Source organism: Kryptolebias marmoratus, linkage group LG3, assembly GCF_001649575.2.
Source record: "Kryptolebias marmoratus isolate JLee-2015 linkage group LG3, ASM164957v2, whole genome shotgun sequence".
In the NCBI taxonomy this organism is placed as follows: Eukaryota; Metazoa; Chordata; class Actinopteri; order Cyprinodontiformes; family Rivulidae; genus Kryptolebias; species Kryptolebias marmoratus.
Window position 1 is genome coordinate 12,346,585 of NC_051432.1, and position 25,769 is coordinate 12,372,353.

Here is a 25,769-nt window from a genome sequence, read left to right on the forward strand (position 1 = left end):
CAAGCGTGGCATCGGGTAGCAGTACATCTGAGGATACGGGGGGAACTTGAGATTCCCTGAGCGAACCGTGCCAAGGAGACGCTGAAAGCACACCTCCCTGTTTGTTTGTTAGGAACGGCACCTGGAAGTCAATCACAGGTGCTCATAACGTCCTCATACACGAGGTGACCTCATTAGCTGTAAGCAAACCACAACACAATTCACAACTCACTCCATACGATAGGGGTCAACGGCACAGGAGCAGGAGTGGAAGATGTTACAGTCCTCATCGTGCGTTCTTCAGAACTTCAAAATACTAATTTCATATTTGTAAAGGGATAGTCTGGTCATCTTTAAATACTGCCACACCGCATTTGAGCTCACGAGCTGTAAAACCGGCTGAATTATAGACATGCTTGTGTTCGCTAAGGTCGATTAGCTGGGGCTGCCGTCTTAAAATGGGTCGACTCCAACATTTGCTCACTTGTAGAGGTACATCCTGTGAATAAATCTGTCCCACTCATTCATGAGATATGTTGTTAATAGACAAACGAACCCTGCACGTACACAGATATGGGTAATTACACTACTGCCTGTTTTTCTGATGGTGCTCAATAATTTGCCTTAAGGGACTGTGCAGGTTAGAGAAGTAATGCCCTGCACAGAGTCCTGTGGTTTTTAAAGACATCCTAGTTTACTGTGATGGTTCAGATGGTACGACACACTGGCTAACTAACACATAAGGAAGCACACCTAAAAAGATCTTGTTAAATAAGATTCTCATGTTAAACTCTGTCATCTGTGATCTCGTGACACTATTCAAGCAACAGAATGCTCTTCACATGCTTCTTAACTGCACATTTTCTGCAGTTTGTTTAAAGTTCAGCACTTTACCGAAGAAAAATGTCCAAATTTAAAATAATAAATTAAAAAGCATGCACCTAATACATCAGCAAGACAACAAAGTATAAAAACTTATTACAGCTCATAATAATATAAGCATAAAAGACACTTTGCTGGCCTTAAGAACAATGACTTTGTGATGTTTTAAACACGCTATTTCAAATAAAAGGCTTGAGAATCAGCAGGCTTGTTGCGTTGCTCATGTGGCTGATCGTCTTTCTCTTCTTGCTGGCATGATATCAGTTGATTCTCTGGCTTTCCTCCGCTGCGCTCGAGCCAAGTTGTCAGCGTCACACTGCTGCCAAGCAGTGATCAGGCACTGTAACATTTGAGAACAATGAGTGTCTTGCTCTTACAACAGATCTGGTTTTATGTCAACTAAAAGTGTGAAAAAAACAGGCTTCAAAGGAGTGTCAGGTGTAAAAAATGTGTCATAAATCTGAAAGCATTATTAGTTTGTCAAGCTTTTTACAAACTCATTTTGATGGAAAACTGGGATTAATTTGGCACATTTTTTCATCAAAACTGTTTCGTAACGCATAAAAGCTAAATGAAAAAATGGCACTTTTTGGTTTCCAACCTGGCTACTTCTTTACAGCACAAGCCAAAAACTAGATAACAATACACTTTCAAAAGTCTGATAAAATTTTAAATAGTTTTAAAAAAAAGGAGGGAAATTTTTGAACAAGCCAGAATATACAGAGGCTGTTGTTTTTAGGAGCTGGAGGTAGGATATGTTCAGCAGCACATGATGGATGTTTGGTTGAGAAAATAATGCTGCCCTACATTTGTTCCCACGAGTCAAATTTTCAAGTTCCAAGTCAGAAAAATCAGCTGCAGAGTTAGAATTCCGACTCACAAAGTCAGAGATTCCTGACCAACCTCTACCTCAAAATCCAATATGGCTGTGATAGCTGCAGTTTTATAGTTCTTACTGTAACTTTTGTCAGTTTTCTCAGTAATCCAGTAATCCAAAGGACTTCCTAACCAGTCAAATCAGATGGCCACCAAACTGAACCTGGTTCTGGTTCTGCTGGAGGTTTCTTCCTGTTAAAAGGGAGTCATTCCTTTCCACTGTCGCGTTCATGCTGCTCAGGATGGGAGATAAAATCAAGATTTGATGCAATCTGCTGGTTTCATTAGACAACTTTTGTTTCCAGGCGTTTTATAATGTACTATACTGCATATGAATGTATTGTATTATAATAAGATTTGAATTGACTGTAATTGGATTTGAATCCAGATCTGAATTTTTTCTTTGTACACTCCCCTGATATGACTCTTATATAAATAAACAGAATTAAGGAAAATTTGAGAATTTACACGTAGAGTTCAGGAGTTACGGCTGAAGGCAAAGAATAAACATGGTCACACAAAATGCAAACTTACTGTGAATTTTTCAAATTTGCTTTTTAAAGATCCTTTTTGTTTTGGTCATGTTCACAGATTTTTTACTGTGCCTTTTTCTCCCCATGTTATAATGGCTAAAGACTTCCAGTCATGCATTTGACTGCATCTCACTGCTTTTGTTTTCTTTGACATCATTTTAATTCGAAAACAAGAAAACTTGTGCCACAAAGTCTAAAAGTTGATATACAGTATATGGTGCATAAATAATTTTCATTCAGAATGTATTCATTCCAGTCGGAAAAAAAGCCTAAGCAGGATGTTAAATCTAATGTGTGTGTGTTTGTGTGTGTGAATGAGTGAACTGGATATAATAAAGACTTAAGAATCCTCGATGGAATTTCTTTGATTCTAATCAAGCGGCGGTTGCATCAGTCATCAAAACATATGCAATATGTTCTAATCTGCCCGAGCATTTATGAGCAGTGTATTCCAGAAACAAGTGGGCAGGCCCCTCGGGTCAGAACAATATGTTAACCACATGTTAGAACTTCCTAAAAAAAATAAAAAGGCCACTTCATAAAACAAGATGGGAGACAGTTTTTCCCACTGCCATCAGCACCGTCCAAACCTATCACACAAAACCATTCCTTCAAACCGAGCCCCCCCGACTCTGCGCTGCACACGTTTCTCGACGTCGTTGTCGAGCAGAGCGCAGCTTTGCTTGAATTTTAATCACGTCCTGTGTGTTTGCTGCGCGTTTCAAAGTAAAGCCTGTTTTTATCACAACGGGCTTTGAGCAAAACTCAAACCAGATGGAAGGAAATTGAAGATAAATGCAGCTGGAGTCGATGTGAAAGCAGAACTTTTTGGTACAATGGGATGAGGACGATGGTATCGTTGCTTGCCTGGTGGTACAGTGGGACATTTTAGAGTTTAAAATGTCCTAAATCTAAACGTAGAGTTAGGTTGTATGTAAATTAATTGAACTTTTCAGGCAAAACTAAAATGCCATTTGGTTTCCTTCTGTAGTTCTTATACACAGATGTAAAATTAAACACACAGTTATACATATTTATACAGCTACACTCCATACTGTGCTTCACAGATCCAAAGAGAATAAAATATAAAGTTTATAATTTTTGTGCAAAGGTTCATAATGTGAAAGAATCACTTTCCAATAAAGGGTTTCAGATTTTATATAAAGCTTCATAGGATAGTTCAGATGTTTGGAAATGGGGCTTCTGTGGAAAGGTTATGAAGAATTAATATCTTACCTGTTGCAGATAGCTCTTTAAGTGACCTCAGTTTGGAGTTTAATTTTGATCAGATTGATGAGCTAATGGCTAGTCCGAGAGATGCAAAGACCAAAGCGGACCTTTTTGAGGTCTGTAAAGTTTCTAAAAGAAACAAAAATCAAGCATTGGTAAAAGTTGCTCGTATTTAAATCTTTTTCTTGTACCTGCTATAGGAAATAATTCTGATAAGCTAAGTAGTTAAAGCAGCTATAAAAGCCCGCTGAGGATCCTGCTTAAAGACCGTACAATTTCCACAACAGCTGTTTAAAATCAAACAAGGTGACCGGGGAAAGTCAAACAGAACGAGTTCCTCCGGTACCTGATGGTGTGCCAAGCAGTAACACACCTTCTGAGGGAGGAAAAGGTGCCAAAAAGCTCCAATCTGATTATCAGGCAAAAACCAGCTGAAAATTGAGCCCGAGCTAAGGCCGTGCTGCACACTGCAGCCAAGATAAGATCGGGAGGGTTTTTTGGGGGGGGGATCCACTCAGTAACAGACACCTGCATTACCCAGAGATCACGCAGATCCACTTTCAGACGGCTAAAAGGGACGACAGAAATCATAACGCAATCTCCCAGAAATCCTTCCATCTTTTATCATCTGAAAAATAAAAACAAAAACAACAACAACAAAAAAAAAAAATATATATATATATATATATATATAAAACACAAAAACCCAGCCCTTCTTTTGAAGTTGCACCAAGGTCCCGGCTTAAATAACATTTAAGATCTTGTAAAACATACAAGAGACTTGTTGTTGGCAGGTCTCTTTATTACATTTACTTAGCGAGGGGTATTTCTTACAGACCTTCTCTGTTTGGATTTAACCCTCTCTGTTCCGCTTCTCGTGCATCTGGTAGCCAGCTGGGGCTCTTTGTGTACACGGTAAGTGTGTCTGAGTCTGATTGGGGTCACCAGAAGGCCTGATTCAGTTAACATACAGCTGATTGACCAGCTGGGAGGTCATCAAAGCGCAGGCACTGCTTCGAAAATTGGACAGATGTCATTTTTATTTTTATTTAGTGGCTCATTCTAGATGACAAAAAAAAAACCAAAAAACTGAAGAAGCAGAGCAGTCACAGTGACATAAAAACATCTGGACGGACTGTCAAACATAAAACTGTGTCACAGCAACATCCAAGGAGGATGACATCTCATCAGCTCGTCCCTGAAATTAATTCGGCGCTGTCCTTTAAAATTTAGTAGAATCGTTTAACAATATGTTGTGAATTTAAACCTCTTTGTTGTGTTTAATGTGGGGGAACGACTGCAAAGATTAGAGGAATTTAAAAAAATAAAAAAGTAAACACATTGTTCTTTGCTAAAAATGGTTTATTGGACAAGGAAGATTACAAAAGGATTGATCCCTCGGTAACCCTCAATCATCTCATTATACAACCAAACTTTAAAAAAAAAAAAAAAAAAAATGACCACATGGAAAATATTAGCAACCCAAGTACAAAAAAAAGGGATGAGAGTGTAATCCTAGCAAGTTCAATCAAAGGCAACGGCACGTTTTGCTTCTCGTTTGAGGAGATTCCTCCATTCGAACTGAAAATCATAGCGCTCCAGCCGTTTGAATTTTGGCGAATTTGGCGTTTTTTCCGGCTGAATTGAGAAACATCCTTAGATGAGGAGCAAAACGTCTTCAAAATAAAAAAAAGAAGCCAATTGAAACGAACAGGATAACCTTCCCCCGAATGACAGTCAGATGAAAATGTAACAAAATACCAGGATGTTGAAGCGTAACAACTACACACACAGAACGGGTAAAATGACAGACGCTGAAATGTTAAAGACATTATAAATAGACTTTTACAATAAAAAAAAAGAGATAGTTTTCCAAGTCATTTCGGAAGGTCAGAGATTCATTTCCTAACTATTCTTCACCTACAGCGTTTCAGTGTAACAGTACGACTGGTTGGGCAGAAAGCATGTGTGTGCGTCCCATTCCTATCAAGACATCTTGTGAATTAATTTAGTGAAGACCAAGGCACTCGACTTTTACAACAAAGAACAGTTCACACCACGTTTGAGATAACCGCCACACACACACACACACAGGCTGCGTTAAACAGCTTATTTGAGGTTTGGATGTGCAGGTGCAGTGACGTTATTTCTCCTCCAATGTGGACATGACAAATACTCAGCTTTCATTCTCCAAGTACTGCTCAACAGTACTTTGACATAATGGGTCATTATAAGCCTTACTGATTTTAGATTTGTACTTTAATAATCAGTAATTATAATATACACTTTTAAAATTTGTGAGAAACAAATTTGCTTGTATAAAAAAAAATAATCTTTTTTGTTCATTTTTGTGGTGGTTTTACCTGCCTGTCCTACACTTTCACAGAGTAAATACAGTTCAGTTAGGTTTAAACTGCTAAAGGACAAATGTAACAAATGTAAAAGCTGCTGAGGCCAGTTTCCTGACCAACAGCTCAGCTTAGAAAGTAACAGATAAAAAGCCAACGTGAGGTTTTGGATAAAAGTGAGTGGTCCCCCACATCTCTCGTGTCAGACAAGACGACTCCGCCTTTAGGCCTTCTCCAGTGACTTGTAGTACTCCTTCAGAACCGCCCAGGCTTTCGGAGCCATGAAGCCGTCGGGCGGGTTCTGTCCCTCACGAGCCATCCTACGCATGCGTGTGCCCGAGATGAAATCGTAATCTTGATGGCTGAAGTTAAAAAGGGGAGGGGGGGAGGGGGAAGGAAGAGAGCCCATGAGAAGATGCTCCTGGACTGCTCGGCCGGTACGATCCCACAGAGCCGGCTGTGGCTCCCAGAACTGCTGGGTGAAGAAACGGGACAGACGGGAGAAGAAGCCCCTGATCGCAAGATTTTTCTCTCGTTTTTTATAACCGTTCCCGTTTTTAAAGCTGCTCACTTGTAGCAGCCAAATTCGCAAACATGCTCACAAACACTTTAGGTCCTAGAAACCAAAGAAAAACGGAGCTGTTTTACTCTTTTAGTTTCTATGTCTGTCTTACTTTGTTCTGATCCTGTCACTATTAAACTTTAAATGTGCTGAAATGATAAATGGACAGTGGGAAATTGTAAAAAGTCTTGTTTTTTTAAAGCATATTTGTTTTAGGTACATCTTTAACCAAGCTAACAGTGTCCTTTCTCTGTATTTTGAAATGCTGTTAATGAGGACAATCTCGCCACCTACTGGTGCACGATGGGTATGTCAGCCTTTTTGTTAGAACGTGTGGACAGAGACAAATAAAAAAATAAGTCTAGGTATCCCCCTTGACCTGGGAACTCCTTGGGATCTCCCAGAAGTAGCTGGAGAGTGTAGCTGGAGACAGGGAGGTCTGGGTTTCTGTCCTGGACCTGTTGACTCCACAATCCGACCACGGATAAGAGGGGATGGATGGATGGATGGATGGATGGATGGATGGATGGATGGATGGATGGATGGATGGATGGATGGATGGATGGATGGATGGGGATTTTTTTTTTTTTAAAGTAGTGTAGACGGGATGAGTTTATTTATTAAAAACTCTTTATTTTAACCCTTTTAAAAGTCTTTTAAACATTCTGACATTTTCTCCTTTTTATGTTTTTTTTTTCTTATTTGGTTGACTGCACAATAAGTTCACCCAAATAAGAAAAAAAAACCCATCATCTTCATATTAAGTGAAAATGCTGTGGACTGTCAAAATCTAAGACCGGAGCTGAGCATTAGCCACATTCTCCTCATCTATGAATTTATGTAAACTTCCAACTTCGAGCTCAACCTGAGGGTCAGTGTCTTTCAGTTCACGGAGTAAAACTTCAGCTTGCATAAAGAGCACATTGTGACTCTGAAACAATGAAAAGCTGCACATCTCTCAGTGAACAATCTCCATACAAAGTGTCTGTGTAAAACTGGAACCAGCTTGCTGACTGATATATGAACCATTACGCTTAAAAGGAAGACCGAGGGCTGCTGTGATTAGGCAAGTGATCCATATTCTGTAATCTGTTGAAGACAGGGGGGGCTTTAGAGAATGGAATGCCATAAATCTGAGAGAAATACACACTTTGGAAATCCTGAAGACGGTGATTACAAACCATTTTCCCCTCACTATTAAGTCTCTGTTTTATACAGAGAACTACTGATATAACCCCCTTTTTTTAAATGACATCTATATAAAATGAATAACAAACCTAATTTTTGAAACATGTAACATTCAGTCAACATTTCCATCTCGTGTCGCTACAAAAGCCAGGAAAAGTTAAAAGAAAAACTGGTGTGATATTTTAAAAACACCGTTTCTAACGGCGCTGACGCTTCTTTTCGGAGAGAGGTCTTTTATATCGCCGATCAACATTGTGCTTTGAATTTAAAGTTCCAATTACACATCGGCGGAAACAAAGCCGATCTGCTGATTAATCCTAACATTTCTGGCTGAACGTAGCTGCAGTTACGCAACCTGTCCGAGCTGGCCTCATCAAACTCGGAGGGTGGGGGGAGAAGCGAAAGAAACTTCTGAGATTTTTCCTTGTCATCATGAGCTGCGCCCATATACAGACTTTAATCAAGGGCAGGTCTCTGATTTTGAGCAACATCAAAGGTCATACTAATCCAAGAAACATTTTAACCGAGAAAGAAAGGAAAGGAGAAAAAAAAAACAACTGCTATTATTCTTGGCTCCACATTTCACTGCGGGTCGCATAGACGAAAAAGAAAGTGGATAACGGGGGCCCTTTTTATAAACACGACAAGCCTAATGAGAAATAAATTTAGAGAATTATAATTTCTGTTTAGGCTACTTGGCCTAATTGGGCTAAATGTGAGGTATTACTCTGGATTTAATCTACAAATAAGCTTTTGAATTAAGTGTGAGTGAGCACTTCCTGTAACCCTTTCCTACATTCCATTACCACGATAAGTAAAGACCACCGGGGGCCTAAATGGTAACGACTTTTTATAATATTTATGAAAACCCAAGGTACTTACTTCTTAGGATCATAGAAGTCCATTGCACTTTTCACCTTGTTGTAAGCGGCCACCTTAAAGGGTACAATCTCCAGGGTGATGAGGCCCGGGGCCATGGTGAGGACTTTGGCTCCGTGAGTGGGCTCGTAGAGGTCCTTTCCTGTCTCAGGGTGGGGCATGCCCGCAGGATCCCGACCCACGATGTAGAAGTTGGCACCGGCCACCATACGGGCTCTGCAGTGCCACTGGACCTGCGGGCAAGAAGAAAAAACAAAACTCTAACAGTGAAAGACGGATTCGATTATTCATTCAACCCATCTTCATTCATTAGAGATTAAGATGGATTTTCATCATTAGGAGTCGTTAGGAAGGAAAGCAGATTAAGATATTTGACTGATTTCTGGAGGAACACAGTGATTATTACAGTCTGTCCTGAGTGGGTCCAAAATTAGACCCACAACCCTTCCACACCACCTCAGAAAACACAGATCACACAGCAGAGACTGTTACATATGGACATGGTTGTGTCTCTGTCCAGGTCGCCAATAAACATTAACGTCCTAAGAAATGGAAAGCAATCAAAAGATTCAAAAAATAAAACCTTCAGCATTTTTTGCTGTTTTCCTGAACTAAAGCAGTTCCTCGTAGGATCAGCCAATCAGCTTCCAACAAAGAGACGGTTTAAAAGACTTTTACTTACCCTGAGCATCGAGGAGCTTTTTTCTTTTCTTGCTATAAATTATTGTTAAACCTACACCTTAATCTTACGCAATAACCAATCCTCCTGCCAATATGTTTGTGCTCATTTTATTTCTATACTTCAGATAGCTGGTTAATAAAGTCACCTTTAAAGAACAAGTGGTTTCAGTTCTGGTCTTTTTGACATCTTGCTTAAGATTATTATGTTAAAGTGAGCATTGGGAGACGTTATTGGAGTTGTACGCAGACTCATTGAGACTGCATAGTTGTTTTTAAATGGGTAAACAAGGGGAAAGCTTTAATACCAAGACTGTGCTATAAAAAAACCCCAACATATTCCCAGTTACAAACTGATCACGTTCACTGCCCAACATCCAACAGCCAACAATGTGTTTTCGGTGATTTGAACCATAGCTTTCTCATTAGCATAAGTGAATGATTCAAAGATTCCCAGCTCCACAGCTACGCTCAGTCACACAGAGGTTTGTGCACGGAATGAGAAGACTAAACAGAGTGCCTCAAGACAGTTGTCTGTCGTCTTTCCTGCCATTTGTCACTCTCAAAGAATTTCAGCCAAAGTTTGTGACGTTTTTTTTCTGCGGATGGCTCGTCGTTTTTCCACAGCTGCGTCGCTGGTTTTTGTTTTTTGTTTTGTCACTTCTGAAGAAAAGGCGACGCCTGCGTTTCAAAGAAAACCCTCAACCACGCAGCTATAAATACGACGGCCTTGATTGTCATTACCTCGGTTGGCCCCGCGTACATCATGGGCGAGGGGAAAATTGCGACAATAGTAGTGTCGGGGTTCAGGACCCCCTCCTCCAGCACGGCGGCGTGCTGCTTCATTCTCCAGTGCAGCGGCACGTCGTCGTCTTTGGTCCAGCCCCCCAGCGGGTGGAGCAGCAGAACGGGCCGGCGGTAACCCCGCTCGATGAGACGCTTGTGGGTGTCCTGCATCAGAAGAGCGTGGCCGTTGTGGACTGGGTTACGAAGCTGAAAGGCGAACACAGCATCTGAAACACGGAGAAAAGACACAAAGCTGGGGTTAAAGAAAACAAAGTCAACCAAATATCTGAACAAGCAAAGAACAGAATAAAATATTAAAACACACTCAACCCAACCAATCATCAAGCTGCTAAGGGGCGTTAACCTCTGATATCACACAATGTATGCAAAACCTTTTTTATTTGCCATTATAGGGAAAACAAAAAAGTGTGACATCATTTTTTTCTCTCCTTGATTGAAGATTTCATGACCTTTATGTTGCTCAAATAGTTGTCAAACATCGTCTCCATACCGGCATTCATTTCTTTAAACTTCTGTTTGAGCTCAGTGGGTGTCAGCCGGTACTGGTCCAGACCATCATTCCAGTAGATCCTGTCCAGGACCTGCAGGTCACCACCAACCAGCCAGTCCCCACCTTCCATCACCATCTGAAACACAGCCCAACATGATCATGGCAACCATGTGTTTTGTTTGTTTGTTTGTTTGGTACTTGGTCTTTATTTGGTGCAAATCATTTCAAAAAACAACTTTTTTTATGCAGCTGCTTTGTTTTTACTCTACAGTAAACACAACTTTTTTTTTAATGTTATTTGAAGATTACACTTTGTTCCTTGCGTTATTAAAATGTCTGCTTCAGATGCCTGATTGCAATTGATCATTTGTGACCTGTGCTGGCAAAATGAGTCACATTGAGGAATTTTTCAATATTGACTTATCATTATTATTATTTTACAATTCTCCATCTCAAATTTATAAGGAAAAAAAAATGTAGTTTGTTCAAATTTAGTGATTCATCACCTGGTCTGGCAACAAGCTGGTGTTGTTTTACAAGAGTGCCGGTTTGAAAAATCAATTTGTATTGGTCTGGAGTGATGACATTGGGAATTCCAGACATGTATTTTCAAAAAAGGGGAATCCCAAAGTTTCACAGTGTACCAGACATTATATGAAGATTTATCTGGCGCTAGGCAGCAGAGAAAAAGGCTCAGTTTCAAAGGAAATAAGGGTTATAAGACAGAGGATTAATTCTGAAGCTATACCTGTTAGAATACTTCAGTTTAGATTAGGAAGATTATCACTAGATGGTGTCTCTATGGACTCATTTATATGCAAATCTCAATTAGGGCAAAAAAATCAATATTTTCTCTTTTTATGCACTGCGGTCTGGGCTCGTTCCCACTCATTTTGACAGTATGGGTCACATTTGATGCTAATGTCCTGCGCCAGAAAGCCTGGACTGAGACAGAGTTGATAACTAGAGTTATAGGAACACCTCAATATCAGTGTCATTAAATCAGATAGCAAACATAACTTGCACGCTCAACATAAAAAAAAAAAATTAAATCGATATAAAGCAGTGAACTTTCAGTTTTATTGCAAAATATTGACCGATATCACCAAGTTTAATACTGAAAAGGTACTTCTTTGTGGTGAAAATGTTGCGACGCTTCAGACTGGAATGCTTAAAGCACACATGTGCTGCAGCACGTTTGAAAAGGCTTCATTTTATTAACCCTAACTGTGACACAATCCAACTGGATTCTCTATTAAAAGCTGCCAATGTTGTTATGATCACACTGGAGAGAAACCGTCTCCTTCGAGAGTCAAACAGTGTCACTGAAGTGCTTTCGTCCTCCTCCTGTTGTACTGAGGACGCCGCAGCTGGAGTCACAGAGAATCCTGGCCTGCGTCACGTTAATGTGATACAAAGAGACAAATTAGTGCACGGAAAAATGCTTTTATGTCACTTATTTCACTGACACGTAGTTTATCGTGTTTACACTCTTTGATATCCGTACTTATTTTTGCTTTGATCCGGCAAACTGTATTTAAAGCGGAGCGTTGTCTGCAGCGGAGGCGTCCACATGATGTGCTCGAAAACAACTTGGCACCGCTGGCTGTGAGAACTTTCAAATATCCTGTTAGGATTTCTTTTCCACACACTATTTTATCCAATTTGTCCACGGCTGGCTTGATGTAAGTCGTGAAAGCTGTAATTCATATGGGGGATCAAGCAACGGAGGGAGGCTGGAACACCAGCTCTGTTTAACCCTTATAAATGCTTAACAAGTTCACATGCGAAAAAGGGGGCCTAGCCAAATAAACGGCGGCCGCGCCGAAGCTTCCGGTGAAGGGGCCTCCGTCTGACAGACAGGTAAACAGGAAAAAGTAGATTAACTACGCTTAAAGTGGAGCGGCTTCGTTTGTGGCTGAGGGGAGACCGTGCTGCGTAGCTGTGACTGTAGAGGAGTGCTGACAGACTGGCTCCGGAGCGCCGAGCGAAACATACATTTATGTATACATCTACATACTTTAATGAGTGAGCGCTTAATCAGAGCAGGCTGAACACACACGTTGGATTAGAGGGAATCACTGCTGCGGAAACTAGGCATGCAGCGCGTGTACGAAAGCAGCACCGAGACATCGGGTGTTGACATCGGAGAGTCACGGTGCCGATTTATAAAACTTGCAGCGCATCAATAAACAGATTAGCCTGATTTTACTATGAGCGGAGAGAGAGAGACAGAGAGCGAGAGATTTAAAATTGTGCTGAAATGATGGGACAGCTGTTGTATGGAGGTTCAAGCTCATCAGACAGAATTAAAAAGAAAACAAACAAACAAAAAAAAGGAAGTCCGACTGCTTTCAATTTTAAGGTCTACCTAACAGGACATAATAAAAATGATCTGGTCTTTACCAGGTTCTAAAATTATTCACACAAATATTAAACAGATTCCACCATGTCATTATCTATTTTACAAAAATGGAAAAACTGTATGTAAAAAAAAACTAACTACGCCTTTTAATTTAGAAGCTTATAGAACCTCCTTTAGCAGCAACAACTTGAAGCAGTCGTTTTCTGTATGACTATCAGTATGTGGAGGAATTTTGGCTCACTCTTCTTTACAGCGTTGCTTCAGTTCATTGAGGTTTCTGCTCGGCTCTCCTGAGGTCCCACCACAGCACTTCGATCAGGCTGCAGTCTTCGACTTTGACTGGACCGTTGCAACGCCTCGATTCTTTTCTTTTTCAGCTGTTCTGTTCTCGATTTGTTGCTGCGTTTGGGCTCAATGTCTGGGAACAAAGTGTCCAGGTTCTGTGGCTGCAAAACAAGCCCAAATCATCGCTACTTTATTCTTCCAGAAGTTCTGTGCTTTCACCTGGCAGCCCTTTTTTAAAAAAGCCACATCTGTTCATTCTTTTTTTTTTTAATTGCCCTGTCATGAACTTCTATCTTTAACCTGCTAAGTGAAGCCTGTAGAATCTAATCTTGGTGAATTTGCTGGATGTCTCCTCTTTGGAAGATTGTCAAACAATGTAAATGTTTTTCAATGTAGAATGATGGACTCCAAATTGTTTATTATTACTATAATTTTCATTAAGTCTTGATACATAAAACCTTCAAAACTTAAAGAGGACGGTCTTTGTTGTAATCCGCATGACTGTAAGTCAGTCATAGTAAGCATGAATTGCTAGATGGAGATAAAAGTGGTCTACCAATAGTATGAATATGCCATGAAAAATAAGAAAATATAAGACATATTCATATTAAAAATTATAATATAGCCAAAAAATAGATTACACAAATAGATCAATTACAAGGCAACTATCTATCAGCAACATCAAACAGCTCCATTCTTCTCTCCTCTGTGTTTCCAAAGAACGTGAAGGATAATTTCAAGACTTTCTCCCCCCACAGAGTCTACCTGAACCACACAGCAGTCAACCATGGGCAGATGGGAGGAAAGAGTCCTGGGTATTTTTAGAGAGGCGGGGGACGAGTGGAAAAGGTGGAAGCTGGCAGCTGAGCGCGACAACCTTAAACAGATTATTTTGGTGTGGAGACAAAACAGGAGCCCTGGGATCTAAATATAACACCTGCCGAATGAGGGCGGATCAAAAAAAGATCCGAGTGATTGCATTAGGCATTCATGCAGGCCGGGAGAAAAACGGCACTCCTCCACGTAGTCGCTCTTTGCTTGGATTTGTGTTGCATCTTTTGCAGAACTAGAAGACAGTTTGTGTTATGTTTGTGCTCAAAGTTGTGTGTCCATAGCCAGCACTGGAGTCAGTTAGATCTCCATAACGTGTAAAATGTTAGTTGTGGAACTCAAGTGTTTTCTAAAGTTGAAAACTTACAGATGTACAATATTTGGGACTTTGGAGCCTGACTGTTGTCAAAGTAACCATTAAAGAAAGCCTAATATGCCCTATTTTACAAGTTAAAACAGAATCCCAAAGTCTTAAAACTGTTTGTGACATGACTTGGTAAAAATACCAGAAAAGTAAAGTATAGCTCCATGTTTTTTTTCCACAATAAATGCACAGTGTTTCAGTCCAGCCGTTAAAAGGGTGGCGTGGACTCAAGTGTCTTCTGTGGCTCATGTCTATAAGATCAGCCGTTCAGCTTTGATCTACCCAAGCATTAATTTAGATACAACTTACGCTTAATAGAGCATTAATACCATACGAGAGAGCATGCAGGATCTAGACTGAGAGCTCAGACTAGCACACACCAAACAGAAAAAAAGACACGAATGTGTCTGCAGCACATCAGCTATAGTTAGTTGGAACTGAGCTCTCTTTTAGGCTTTTTCTTGACACAAGTTGTGCATTTATAGAGCTCAGAATGGAAAACAATAAGTATGCAGGACCATTTTAAGATTTAGTAACAGGATAGTAGCTGGTATAGCTAGTTGGCTCGGTTTAATTATAAGTTTTATGTTACAAAACATGGAATATTTACTGTTGGTCCATTTTGTTTTGTTTTTAGAAGCTAACACTAAAACTGGTAGCATACACAATGACATCTGACCAACGCCTACAGTCTTTCTAGTAATGATGGCTTTAGTGCGAAGTTTGAGCTACATTTAAAATGAAGTCAGGTTTCATTGGAAGGCCACAAAGCAGAACCAGCTGATTTATTGTTGACGCAAACACGTCCACTCGTCCATCCACCGTCTCCTGCTGACCTGTGGTTCGGTCGAGGAGGCAACACGTCCAGGAGAGAGAGAGAGAAGCAAATACTTGCCAAAGATAACTTCTTGTTGACACCAAAAAGAAAAAGTGCAAAAAGGTTGGTGCCTTCCTTTTTCCAAGGTACAATGAATGCAACATGATTTTACAGAAATCTAAATGGCTTCCCGAAAAACATTGAAATCTCATTTACTTTTGGGGAAAAAAAAACAAAAAAAAAAACAACATTTCTAAGATGAATTCTGAGAAGCTATTTGAACTCGGCCAAAACAACAACAACAACAAAAAAAACCATTAATGTCTCTCATTTCACTGACATATAATTCAACATGCGAGCAGCCTTTCACATTCCCGACTCCAGCCGTTTCTGGCAAGCCTCATGTAAAACGCTGAAAGCTGTCAGCAGCGGAGGTGTCTATGTGATGTGATCAATAACAACTTGGCTCCTCCGTAAAAAATTTAAAAAAACGCTTTCGGGATTGTGTTGGGATTTGTTTTCCACACTCTAATAAATCCAACCTGTCCGGCGCCGGCCGGATCCACAGACGGATCGTGAAAGATGCTTCGCAGTATTTTTCTGTGGAGAGCTCAGCAGCGTAAACAAGCCAGAGCTCATTTCCTCACATAAGTGAGCGAGAAACAAACTGCGTCGAAGGATAAATCAAAAGGAAGAAACATGTGCACGTGCAAGCGCTGCCATGCTATTCCAATGTTTTTCAGATGTGTGTGTGTGTGTGGGGTGGGGGGCTCGGCTTGAGGTGAAGGATGGAATCTGGACGTGATGTTCTTACCCTCTCGGGGGCACTAACCTTGATGTACGGGTGGTCCTTGCAGGTGGTGCCCCACTGCCGAGCGCAGCGCTCCTCCTTCCTGTGTTCGTAAAACTCGGGGTTGCGCAGGATGGCCACCCGTCTGCCCTCGTAGACCAGCGCCATCGCCGTCACGCCTTCCAAACGCTCTTTATCTGCAGAAGACACCGGCAGCACTACGGGCACGGACAGATTGATCACTCCACCTGCAGGAACGGAACGGGGCATTATGGAGATTTACGACTGAAGTTAGATTATAGATTCTAAAAGCGATCGTGTAGGTTATTAAATACTTCAGCGGTAACGCCATTACAGCCAGTGAGAAATTCTCAGATCCTAATGTGATATGGATTGTTGTTAAAAAGACATCTTTCTGCATTTTTAATTATTATTATTGTTAACTAGCAGGAAAAAGTTCAATCTTAATATATGTGGCAATGTGACAAAAGCTGAAAAAAAAGCAGTGTTTAGATGAATTTACTGATTTTTTTTTCTTCTTTTTTCGGTTTTAAAAATATATTTATGGTAATTCAATGTGAAGAATAAAACTGTGGAATTTCAAACATGCATCAAACACGGTTCTTTCTTGTGAGAAAAACTGAATCTACAAGGGATTCATCAAGCAGTCATTCATTTCAGCTATTCTACCATGTAAAATAGAATCCTTTTATCCTCATTCCTTTAAAATAATACAGAAAACACACAATGTGATGAAGTGAAAATGTACTTTTCTGAGTATATTCTATATTTCAGGCACTGAATCTCACTCCTGAAGTGTAACCCTTTCTTTTACCCTTCTCAGCTTTAAGGCTTTTTGTTACTGCTTACTCTTAAAAATGTCTAAAAAAAACACATTTTGACTTTTTAATAAAGGCTCAGTTTACTTGTGTAACACAGTGTTCTTTGCTTCTAAATGGGACCAAAATACAGTTCACTCAGGTCAGAGATTGTACAAGAGGTTAAAATACTCAAAAAAAGGATTATGCAACTAAAAAGTTCAACAGCTGTGTTAAAAAAAAATAAAAAAATCATTATCCGTGCCTTAAAGCTAAGTGTGCATTACACAACTTAACCACAAGCTACACTCTTCAAAGATCCAATTAAAGAAACTAAAGAGATTTTTTTTTGTTTTTACATTATTTTTACATTACTGAACCTCGACTCTTATGTCCCGATTTGATCTGCTCACTATTAACATTCTTTCAGCTTATTAATTTTTCCATCCAGGCTGATTAAACTTTTCCCATCAAATGAAATCCTGTGGAGGCAGAAGGAGATGCTGATTGCCCCCCCCCCCTCCCTCCTTCCTTCTTGGTTGAATCTGTCACAGCGAGGAGCTCGCAGCTGCTTGCAATAGAAGTCACACACGAGACTCAAACGTTCGAATGGAGAAAGCACAAGCTGAAGGTCAATATCTGATCGTCTTTGCTGACTTCCTGTTGAATAAAACCAGACGGGGTTTTTTTTTCAGCTTCCTGATCAGATATGGCATTATGTGAGGCCTAATCAATCCGTTTATTGTCAAACCACTGGAAGGAGGTGAAACTGGGGTGTCACTCGAAAGAAACCTTCTTCCTGTTCATCCTTCAGCAGGAAAGTGAATCGTGTGATTTTAAATAAGCATGTGGCTCTCTGCGTCATTCAGTTTGAAGCTGTTAGACCGATGACGGTCGTGTCGTTTCATTTTAACGCCAGTCCGATTTGTTTTTTTCTTCGTATTTTTCATCTTGGTGCGGGTATCCAACATGTTTGGCACAACAACACAGAACGGCAGACTGAGAAATAACATTTGCAATTTCCTTGAAATAATATGTGGATTTGGGGTTATTGGTCAAACAAAGCAGGCCTTTTGATGGTTTGAAACTATTTTCTTAATTTTTTATTATCCCTTTTTTTTTCTTCTCCCCCCCTTCTTTTTTGTGGCTAGAGACCAGCAGAGCTCATTCGTGATTTTAGACCAAGAGCTGAAAATAAATAAATAAATAAATAAAAACCTCACAATTTAGTTGTTTTGAGAAACTTATTTAGGCTGCCACACCAACAGCAGTTTAGAAAAAAGCATACAGAAGAAACTTTGTGGAGTTGGGCTGAAGATCCCGGACATCCAAACAGCCGATTCCAGCCTTAGCCCCTCTATAACCACCCTCACTTTAATGCTTTATTCAATATATGTACAAAGGTTTGCTGAAACAAACATGAAGCAAGAGTCAGCGACATAAAAAAGGATAAAAAGAAGAAACAATCCACACCGAATGCTTTAGAGGAGGTGTCAAAGTCTGTTACGCAGGGGGGACGAAATTAAAAACTTGGTCCAAGCCAAGGGCCAATTTCAATCAATATTTATTGAAAAAATACATTAATTAACCCTGGCTTTATGTAATATGTCAAATCATCCATACAAAAAGAGCAGATAGCTTTTCCCAGATACATATTATATAGAACTGAGAACAAACAGACTTAAATGAACAAAGAGAAATTGACTGAATTTAAAAAGAGATATGATTAGCATTATTTCTTATGCCTACTTATGATTTTCTTCTCCAGTAAAACAGCTAAAAGCCACCAATCATGCAGGGACAAGCATTTAACTTTGAAACAAGAAGAAAATACAAAAAAAGACATACATCAAAGCAGACTCGCTGTTACTCTGATGCACATTAACTCAAGTCAGACATCCAATATCGTTTCTTGGCTGCAAGTTCAGCAACAAGAGTTCGATCGATCCTATTTGCCCCTTTTCATGTCAAAAATCAAAAATTACTGAGAAATAATTTTCTTGGCTTCAAAGTAATGAGAAGACTTCACTAAATAGGCTCAGTTTTTTTAAATCAAAATGAGAAGCGACACAAACTCGATCTGTCACAAACTGGAGGGTCAGATCTAAGAAAATTTAAATGATAATCTTGCGAGGTCCAGATAAAACGTTACCAAAGGTCGGATCTGGCCCACGGGCCTCGAGTTTGACACATGTGCTTTAGAGGAATTTAAATCTATTAAGAACCGAATGTTTGAGGACAAGAAAATGCTCCAGTAGACTGAGAAACATACAATTAACTTTTCTTTTACTCTGTAAAGTTGGTAACTGAAATAAAGCAGGTAGAGAAATCTCTTACCATCCAGCAGGCAGTCAAAATGGAGACACTGCAGATACTCCCTCTCTCTCATGAAGCCGTTCAGAGGGGTGGCCCAGCCTTCAGCCAGCACCTGCACCCACTGCATGTCCACCTGAGGATTACACAGCCACACACACATTATGTGCCATTCAGCAGCAGGTGATAATATGACAGAGAGAGGGCAGAAACTCTCCACATACAGCTCAAATCAATATAAGAACAGAGTTGCCTTTAGTTACACACACAAAAAATAAACTGAATTAAAAATTCACATTAAAAACAGAAAATTATATTATTATATATATATATGTCCTACCCACCTTTCCGATCTGAACAGCAGGAAGAGTTTCTGCATCGGCCTTGGCCAGGTCCAGTTTATTCTCCTGAACGTACAGCTCCTTCACTTCGTACGAAGCATCAACAGGAACTATATCCTGCGCAAGCAAACAGAAACATGTGAAACCATATACTGTCAAATGTGCACTGTAAAACATTCTGCCTGATCAATGCTATGGTAACATGTGGATAAAAACTGTATTATATTACTGAGTTTAAAGAATGTTCGGTATTTGTAGTTCGTGCTTTCTGTATCAGATTATGTTACAGAAGGACATTCATACGCATGGATTTGGATATGTCATGGTCAGGTTAATTGTATGTTTTTGGATAAATCTATGTCACCATTGAGACAGTGGAGGGGTCATGCACTGCCCACGAGCCCATCCCGGAAGCTTAGCGGCTCATGGGTTTAACTGTGTTCAGATCACGAGCTGCAGAGTGAATAAATATCTCCTGTTTTCATTGAGAAAACTTCATCAGACTTTCACACTCTGTATGAACCTGTGTCCGTCGCTAGCAATTTTGTAATAAATCACCACAAAAGATACCGTTTCAGAAAAATCCACCTCAAAAGATTTACAATTCATTAAAGGAGTATTGAATTATATGAGAAAAGTCTAAATGCAGAAACACCAATAACAGTGCAATTATGATGCTTTGCTGCCCCTTAGTGGACAAGTTAGAAATTACAGCCATGTTTTAGGTCGGATAGTCACCGCTCTGACTTTATCGGTAAAGATGGAGTTAAAGAGGACAGGAGAAATAAAATAAAAGAAAAACACGTTATATTTGTGTCTCTCACCCGCTCCTGAAGGAGGTCAACAAGCTGCTGGATGCTCTCATTCACGCTGCAGGAGTCCGTCTTCAGCACCAGCTCCGGAGCCTCGGGCTTCTCGTACTCCGAGTCGATGCCAGTGAAACCTGACAACACACAAACATCGATCCACGTCCAGTTTCAACAGTCGGAACATCATTTAATCTGCGTGAAACACTGACTTAACGGCTGTAGGCAGACAGTCAGCGCTGATTCGGAAACGGGTATCAGGTTTCAATGAAGCGAAACAGACTGTTTTAATCCGTTTAAAGCAGATGATCGGAGGTCAGGTCAGGGATAAAGTTCAATTTATCAACAATCAGTGTCATCTGTGATCAAAAACCAAAGTGAACTGATAAACAATGCAGATTATTTCAGAAGTAAATAAAGCTGCATTTTAATATTCAGTTTCTCCTAAAACTGCAGGGCAAATAAAAAACAGAAAAAAAGGTCACAAATTTCACAATAGGCTTGCTGGTTTGAGGTGCTATTTCTTTTTTTTTAAGAGTCGATTTGCAGAAACAAAGAAGGAAATACTTTTTGAGAAGTTATGACAAAGCAAATACTTATCACACACACCTGACTTCATGAACAATCATTTGAACTTCTAGATAAGGAAGATTTAAAATAAACAGCCTTTCATCATTTCCTGTTCCTGCAGCTACTTCTGCTGCACCAGCTCCGGCCCCGCAGAATATCATTTTCTATCTAAAAACATGACACATCCCGGTAAATGTGCTCGTTCATTCCTGTCTTTAACAAAGAAGCTAAACTATCTGTGCGCTACAGCTGATCAAAATTACACAACTCTTTGCACTTTCAAATATACTGACATGAACTAAATGAAAAAGGATTCCTAAATAAATTTTAAAAAGCTGGAAACTTTACGATAAAGACGTTTCCTAAACTGAACTCCCTTTTGACTTTGCTCCACCAAACGGGGATGTACGACAGCCAAAAACATTTAAACGGTGATGCAGTTTGCTTTTCAGAACAGAAGTGACAAAAAAAATACGAGATGCTGAGTCAAAACCTCAACTCGGTGCAGAAAAAAAAAAGAAGAAGAAGGAGAGGCACCGCTTCTGAGTGATGATCAGTTTGTTCCTTTTGGGTGCAAAAGGAAGCTGTGGAAATAATATGTAAACATGAAGTATATATTTAATAACAAAACATGGTAAAATAAAAGGTACTGGACATTAATTGTGGCACTCAGTCCCTTATTATTTGTTTTGAAGAAGGCTCCTGGGGACACCATCTCCTGACAAATGTTGCCAAAACGTTCCATGTGTGTTCTGTCTGTTCGGGATCTGGAGCTACTTTCAGAGAAAAGATCCTGTCTTAACTTTTTGGTCACCAAGATTACTAAACTGAATACTCTGGGGGGGATAAGAGTTACACATTAGAAGTCCATTTGTCAATGTAAAGATTAAGCTATCAGTCCAAACTTTCACTCTTTCTCTGAACCGGTTAAACCTGTAAAACTGCTTTTGTTATCGCTTTTACAAACCGACTAGAATGTCAACAGATGTTAACTACCGAGTGGCTTATGTAGGTCCTTGAAAATGGATTAGGTGACAAAACCCGTTCTTAGTACATAAATAGTACAGGGAGCAGGGAACCATTCAGTTAGCTTAGCAACTACAACAAGCTGCAGAACATGAAGAGGTGATTTAACCACTGAATCAGGTGTGTTGGAGCAGGGAAACATGCAGGATAGTGGCCCTCGAGGACCAGGATTGGAGACCCCTGAGTTAGAGCATTCCAGAAGAACGTGTAGACGCTTCTTAGGTCAGAGCTGTAGAACAGCCTGCAGCGGACATTAACGTTGTTCAGCTGACGTGAAAAATCTGCCCCTGCTCGGTGAACACAGAACGTAGGCCTGGGATTTTCTCAAACACGGCACTGAACGGTACCCCACCTCTTATCTCCCCCGCCCTGGCCCTCTTGTACAGCCCTTTCACGTCCCTCTGCTCACACACGTCCAGCGGGGCGTCCACGAAAACCTCGAAGAACGGTAACCCCGCTGCCTCGTGGATCTTCCGGGCATTCACGCGATCCTGCCAAAAACACACACACACACATACGTATACAGTTTATGCTAGCTCCCTTTCAGGGTGGGGCGAACCCGTTCGCGCCGATGCTTTCTCCTACTCACCCTGTTGTAGGGCGAAATGAAACTGGCGATGCAGACCAGCCCCGCGTCGGCAAAAAGCCGGGCCACCTCGGCGATGCGCCTGATGTTCTCTTCGCGGTCCTCGGGGCTGAACCCCAGGTTTTTGTTCAGCCCCTGACGGATGTTGTCGCCGTCCAGCGTGTAGCAGGGGATGCCGTGACACACGAGGTACTCCTCCAGTGCCATGCTCACCGTGGTCTTTCCTGCCCCCGATAAACCTTAAGCAGGGAGAAAAATCAAAAAAAAATTTTTTAATAAACTATTTATAGGCCTGGAATTCAATGAAGGAATGCACATCACCCGCTGCCTTTCAAGACAGAGGTTTACACTAATCTTATCCTGAAAAAAGGTGACACTGCAGACATTTTGATCAAACCATGAAAACAACATTATCTCACGCAATATGTCCCACTCAGAAAATGTGTTTGAAGTAACTCTTAGCTACTACCACATCAAATTTTAGCTCAATATTTGTAAAACTGGCTAAGTTACAGCCATAGCTGTGTTGGCTAACTTTGATTAGCTCCGGTAGCCATCTTGAATTGGGCCGACTTCAAAAGTTAAAGAGTTGCAGAGGCGCATCCAACAACTACTTCCAGAAAGTTTCGTTAAAATCCGTCCAGTGGTTCGGGAGATATTCCGCTAACAGACAGAGTCGACTCCGAATACTTAGCAATCAAAACTATATATTTGGGATGGGTCTTAGCTACTGCCACATTAAACTTTAGGTCAACATCTATAAAACTGAGCACACTTTAGCCATTATTGTGTTTTTTAAGGTCAGCTGAATGTGGCAGCCAACTTGAATCAGGTTGGCTCCAAATGTCGATCAGTGATTATTTTCTGCAAGTTGCGTTAAAATTTGTTCAGTGGCTCGTGAAATATTCTGGTAACAGACGGATACAAACATGCAAAAACGTTATGGGCTGCCTTTGCCTTTCAGCAGCGGAGAACAACAATGACCAATGAAAACTCTGTTAACAGAAGTCAACCTGAAATGGGTCTCAGCAGCATGTCCAGCCTTACCGGTGAGCCACACAGTACACCCCCTGAATCCTCCTCTCGTGCCCACCACCTGGCCCCTCTTGTTTCGGCTCACATGATGAGCCTGGTAGGTGACGTTAGTGGCTCGTTGCATTCCCTGAAAAAGGAAAGTGACGTTTCTGTCATATCGCTTAAGTCAAACCAGTCAAAGTTCGAATCGAAAAGGAGCCCTGACGGAATAAGAAAGAAGAGAAGAAAGAACGAAAGAAGCGTTTTCAGATGCCGAAACGAAAACTCTTAACTTTTGACGTTTTCCCACCCCTCTGTGAAGCTCTCTCATGAAAACTTGAACATTAAATGAATAATTCAATACGCTGAACCAGTGGAGTCACTAGGCCTGTTTTAGGGGGGCTGAAGCCCCCCTAAAACCATATAACCATATAATTCACAAAATAAAAATAAAAAATATGTTCATATTTCTTGTTAAAACTGTAAACATACTTCTTGTTTGATGTTCTGAATAAAAATATAATTGGTTGCTTAAAACATGTACACAGTAAGGTATCTGTTAAATGTGTCCAAAAATGTGGAAAAGCAACTCAGGTTTTGTTAGCTGTTTGAGAAATTTTGTTCTCGCCCACTACGTTTGCTCACATCCTGTGCATCTCCTGGGGGCTAAGCCCCCCTTGTCCTTAAAACCTAGTGACGCCCCTGCGCTGAACAAACCAGAGCAACACCAAACAAACAGCTGACGCCCCCTGGCAAGGCACAACAGAACATAAATGAGTCAAATAATATTAGGTCTGAGGTTTGACTATATGCAAAGTCCAAAAAAAAAAACTTTTATATTTGTCTTAAGTTCTTATATTCTCCAAGCATCCTAAATTTCATGTCAACATGGCAGAAGAAATTAAATAAAGACACAAAATTATACACCATTGTTACAGATGCACATCTACACTCCTACCAACTAAAAAATTATTAATAGATTAAAACCCATAGTTGCGTTGTTCCAACACTATAAAAAACAATTGAAAACTATTTAAACATTGTATAATTGCAAGAATTTTGACTTTAAACTCATATTTTTCTTTATTTGTCTCAAACTTCTGATCAACAGGGGGAGCTGCTGAACATTTGAAGCCTGTAGAAATTAACCTTTTTTCAATCACAACTGCCTGGAGAACTGGAAAGCTTTATTTTCTTCACAAAACTGCAAGTGGCCATCACTGCTGTTAGCTAAGATGCTGTTAGCAACAAGGGCTTTTAGTGCAGGTAGCCGCTTAGCCGCCTAGCTCGTTAGCTCATTTATAACTGTTCTGCGGAGGTGTGCTGACGTCACGAACGCTCTGTTCCGCCAACTTCGTGATAGATAAATAACTAAACGAAACTCACCCAGCTTTCGTTGACGTTGCTCAGCTTCTGCTTCTTGTTCGAGTTTCCATGAGTCTCCATCATGACTGACCGGCTGCAGTTAACGGCTAATTCAACAGGCAGCGAAAGTCTTTAGAGCACACACACGCACGAGGACCACAAACAAATAAAAAAGAGGAACGGCTTTTTGTTTGCTAGTGCGGGTAGATGTTTAACACGGGCACAGGTATGTCCATTGAACGGAGGAGCCCGAGGAGCCTTGCGCTGCTACTACAACCGGGGAAGAGCGGCTGCGCACCATTTGCAGCCTGGCTGACAAGGTGGCCATCCAGGGCGGGCGGAGTTTGCGCTCCATTTCAAGAGGGCTAAACCGGGCTTGCCGCCAGTTTGACCACGTGATTGACGCAAACAAAACCCCAGTTGTTTCGATCCCAACGTCCGAACACAGATTAACCGGTGACTCGCGCTTTTCTTGTAGGGGTTGCGAGTTCTTCATTTCCCCGCTCGCCATCGCTTTTTCTAACCGGGTCGAAGCCCGGCTGACCGAAAAGGAACGCGCCCACGTCTCCAGAAGCCACGTCACCTACGAAGAAGTGACGCATTTCCGCTGAAGTCCCCGGTCTGTGCAGAAAACTGATCTGATGTCAGTTTTATTTCATCATCGTCTTGCATAGCAGTGAGTGGTTGAGTTTATCACCTGATCTATAACCTGATGTGTATATGAATATACATTTTTATAATTTCTAGGCGAAAGGAAAATTCCAAACTGACACACACACACACAATAAAGCATTACCTATATTAGAACATTTTAAAAAATGTTATTATTAACATGACTGAATCTGAGTTATATATATATTAAGATAATCTGATTGTATTTTTAACCATGTGCTTTTTCAGTCTCAAAAATTGTAAAAAACTTTTTTTTTCTTGTTCTTGTTTTTTTTTTTTTTCTAATAAATGATTCTAGGTGTTAATTTTCAGGAGCAGCTCTGTTAAATGAGCACATCACAGACAGAGAGAGAT

The 25,769-nt window shown here is 40.6% G+C and overlaps 1 protein-coding gene across 2 annotated transcripts; it reads right to left on the reverse strand.

Moving 5' to 3' along the window:
• Positions 1-1,027: 1,027 nt before the first annotated feature.
• On the reverse strand, positions 1,028-25,048 carry papss1 (3'-phosphoadenosine 5'-phosphosulfate synthase 1). 2 transcript variants are annotated; one of them, XM_025004266.2, is made up of 12 exons: positions 24,765-25,048; positions 23,412-23,526; positions 22,368-22,603; positions 22,131-22,269; positions 20,201-20,319; positions 19,380-19,493; positions 19,060-19,171; positions 15,947-16,152; positions 10,453-10,588; positions 9,900-10,168; positions 8,481-8,710; positions 1,028-1,201 (listed from the first exon to the last, which is right to left on the reverse strand). In XM_025004266.2, exons 1-12 carry the CDS (start codon positions 24,825-24,827, stop codon positions 1,195-1,197), a joined length of 1,746 nt encoding a protein of 581 aa, XP_024860034.1. In that variant the 5' UTR covers positions 24,828-25,048; the 3' UTR covers positions 1,028-1,194. The 2 variants fall into 2 exon arrangements, with proteins under 2 accessions (XP_024860034.1, XP_017272923.1); XM_017417434.3 differs by lacking the exon at positions 1,028-1,201 and adding an exon at positions 4,726-6,210 and having other exon boundaries at positions 24,765-25,047.
• Between the last annotated feature and the right edge of the window lie 721 nt (positions 25,049-25,769).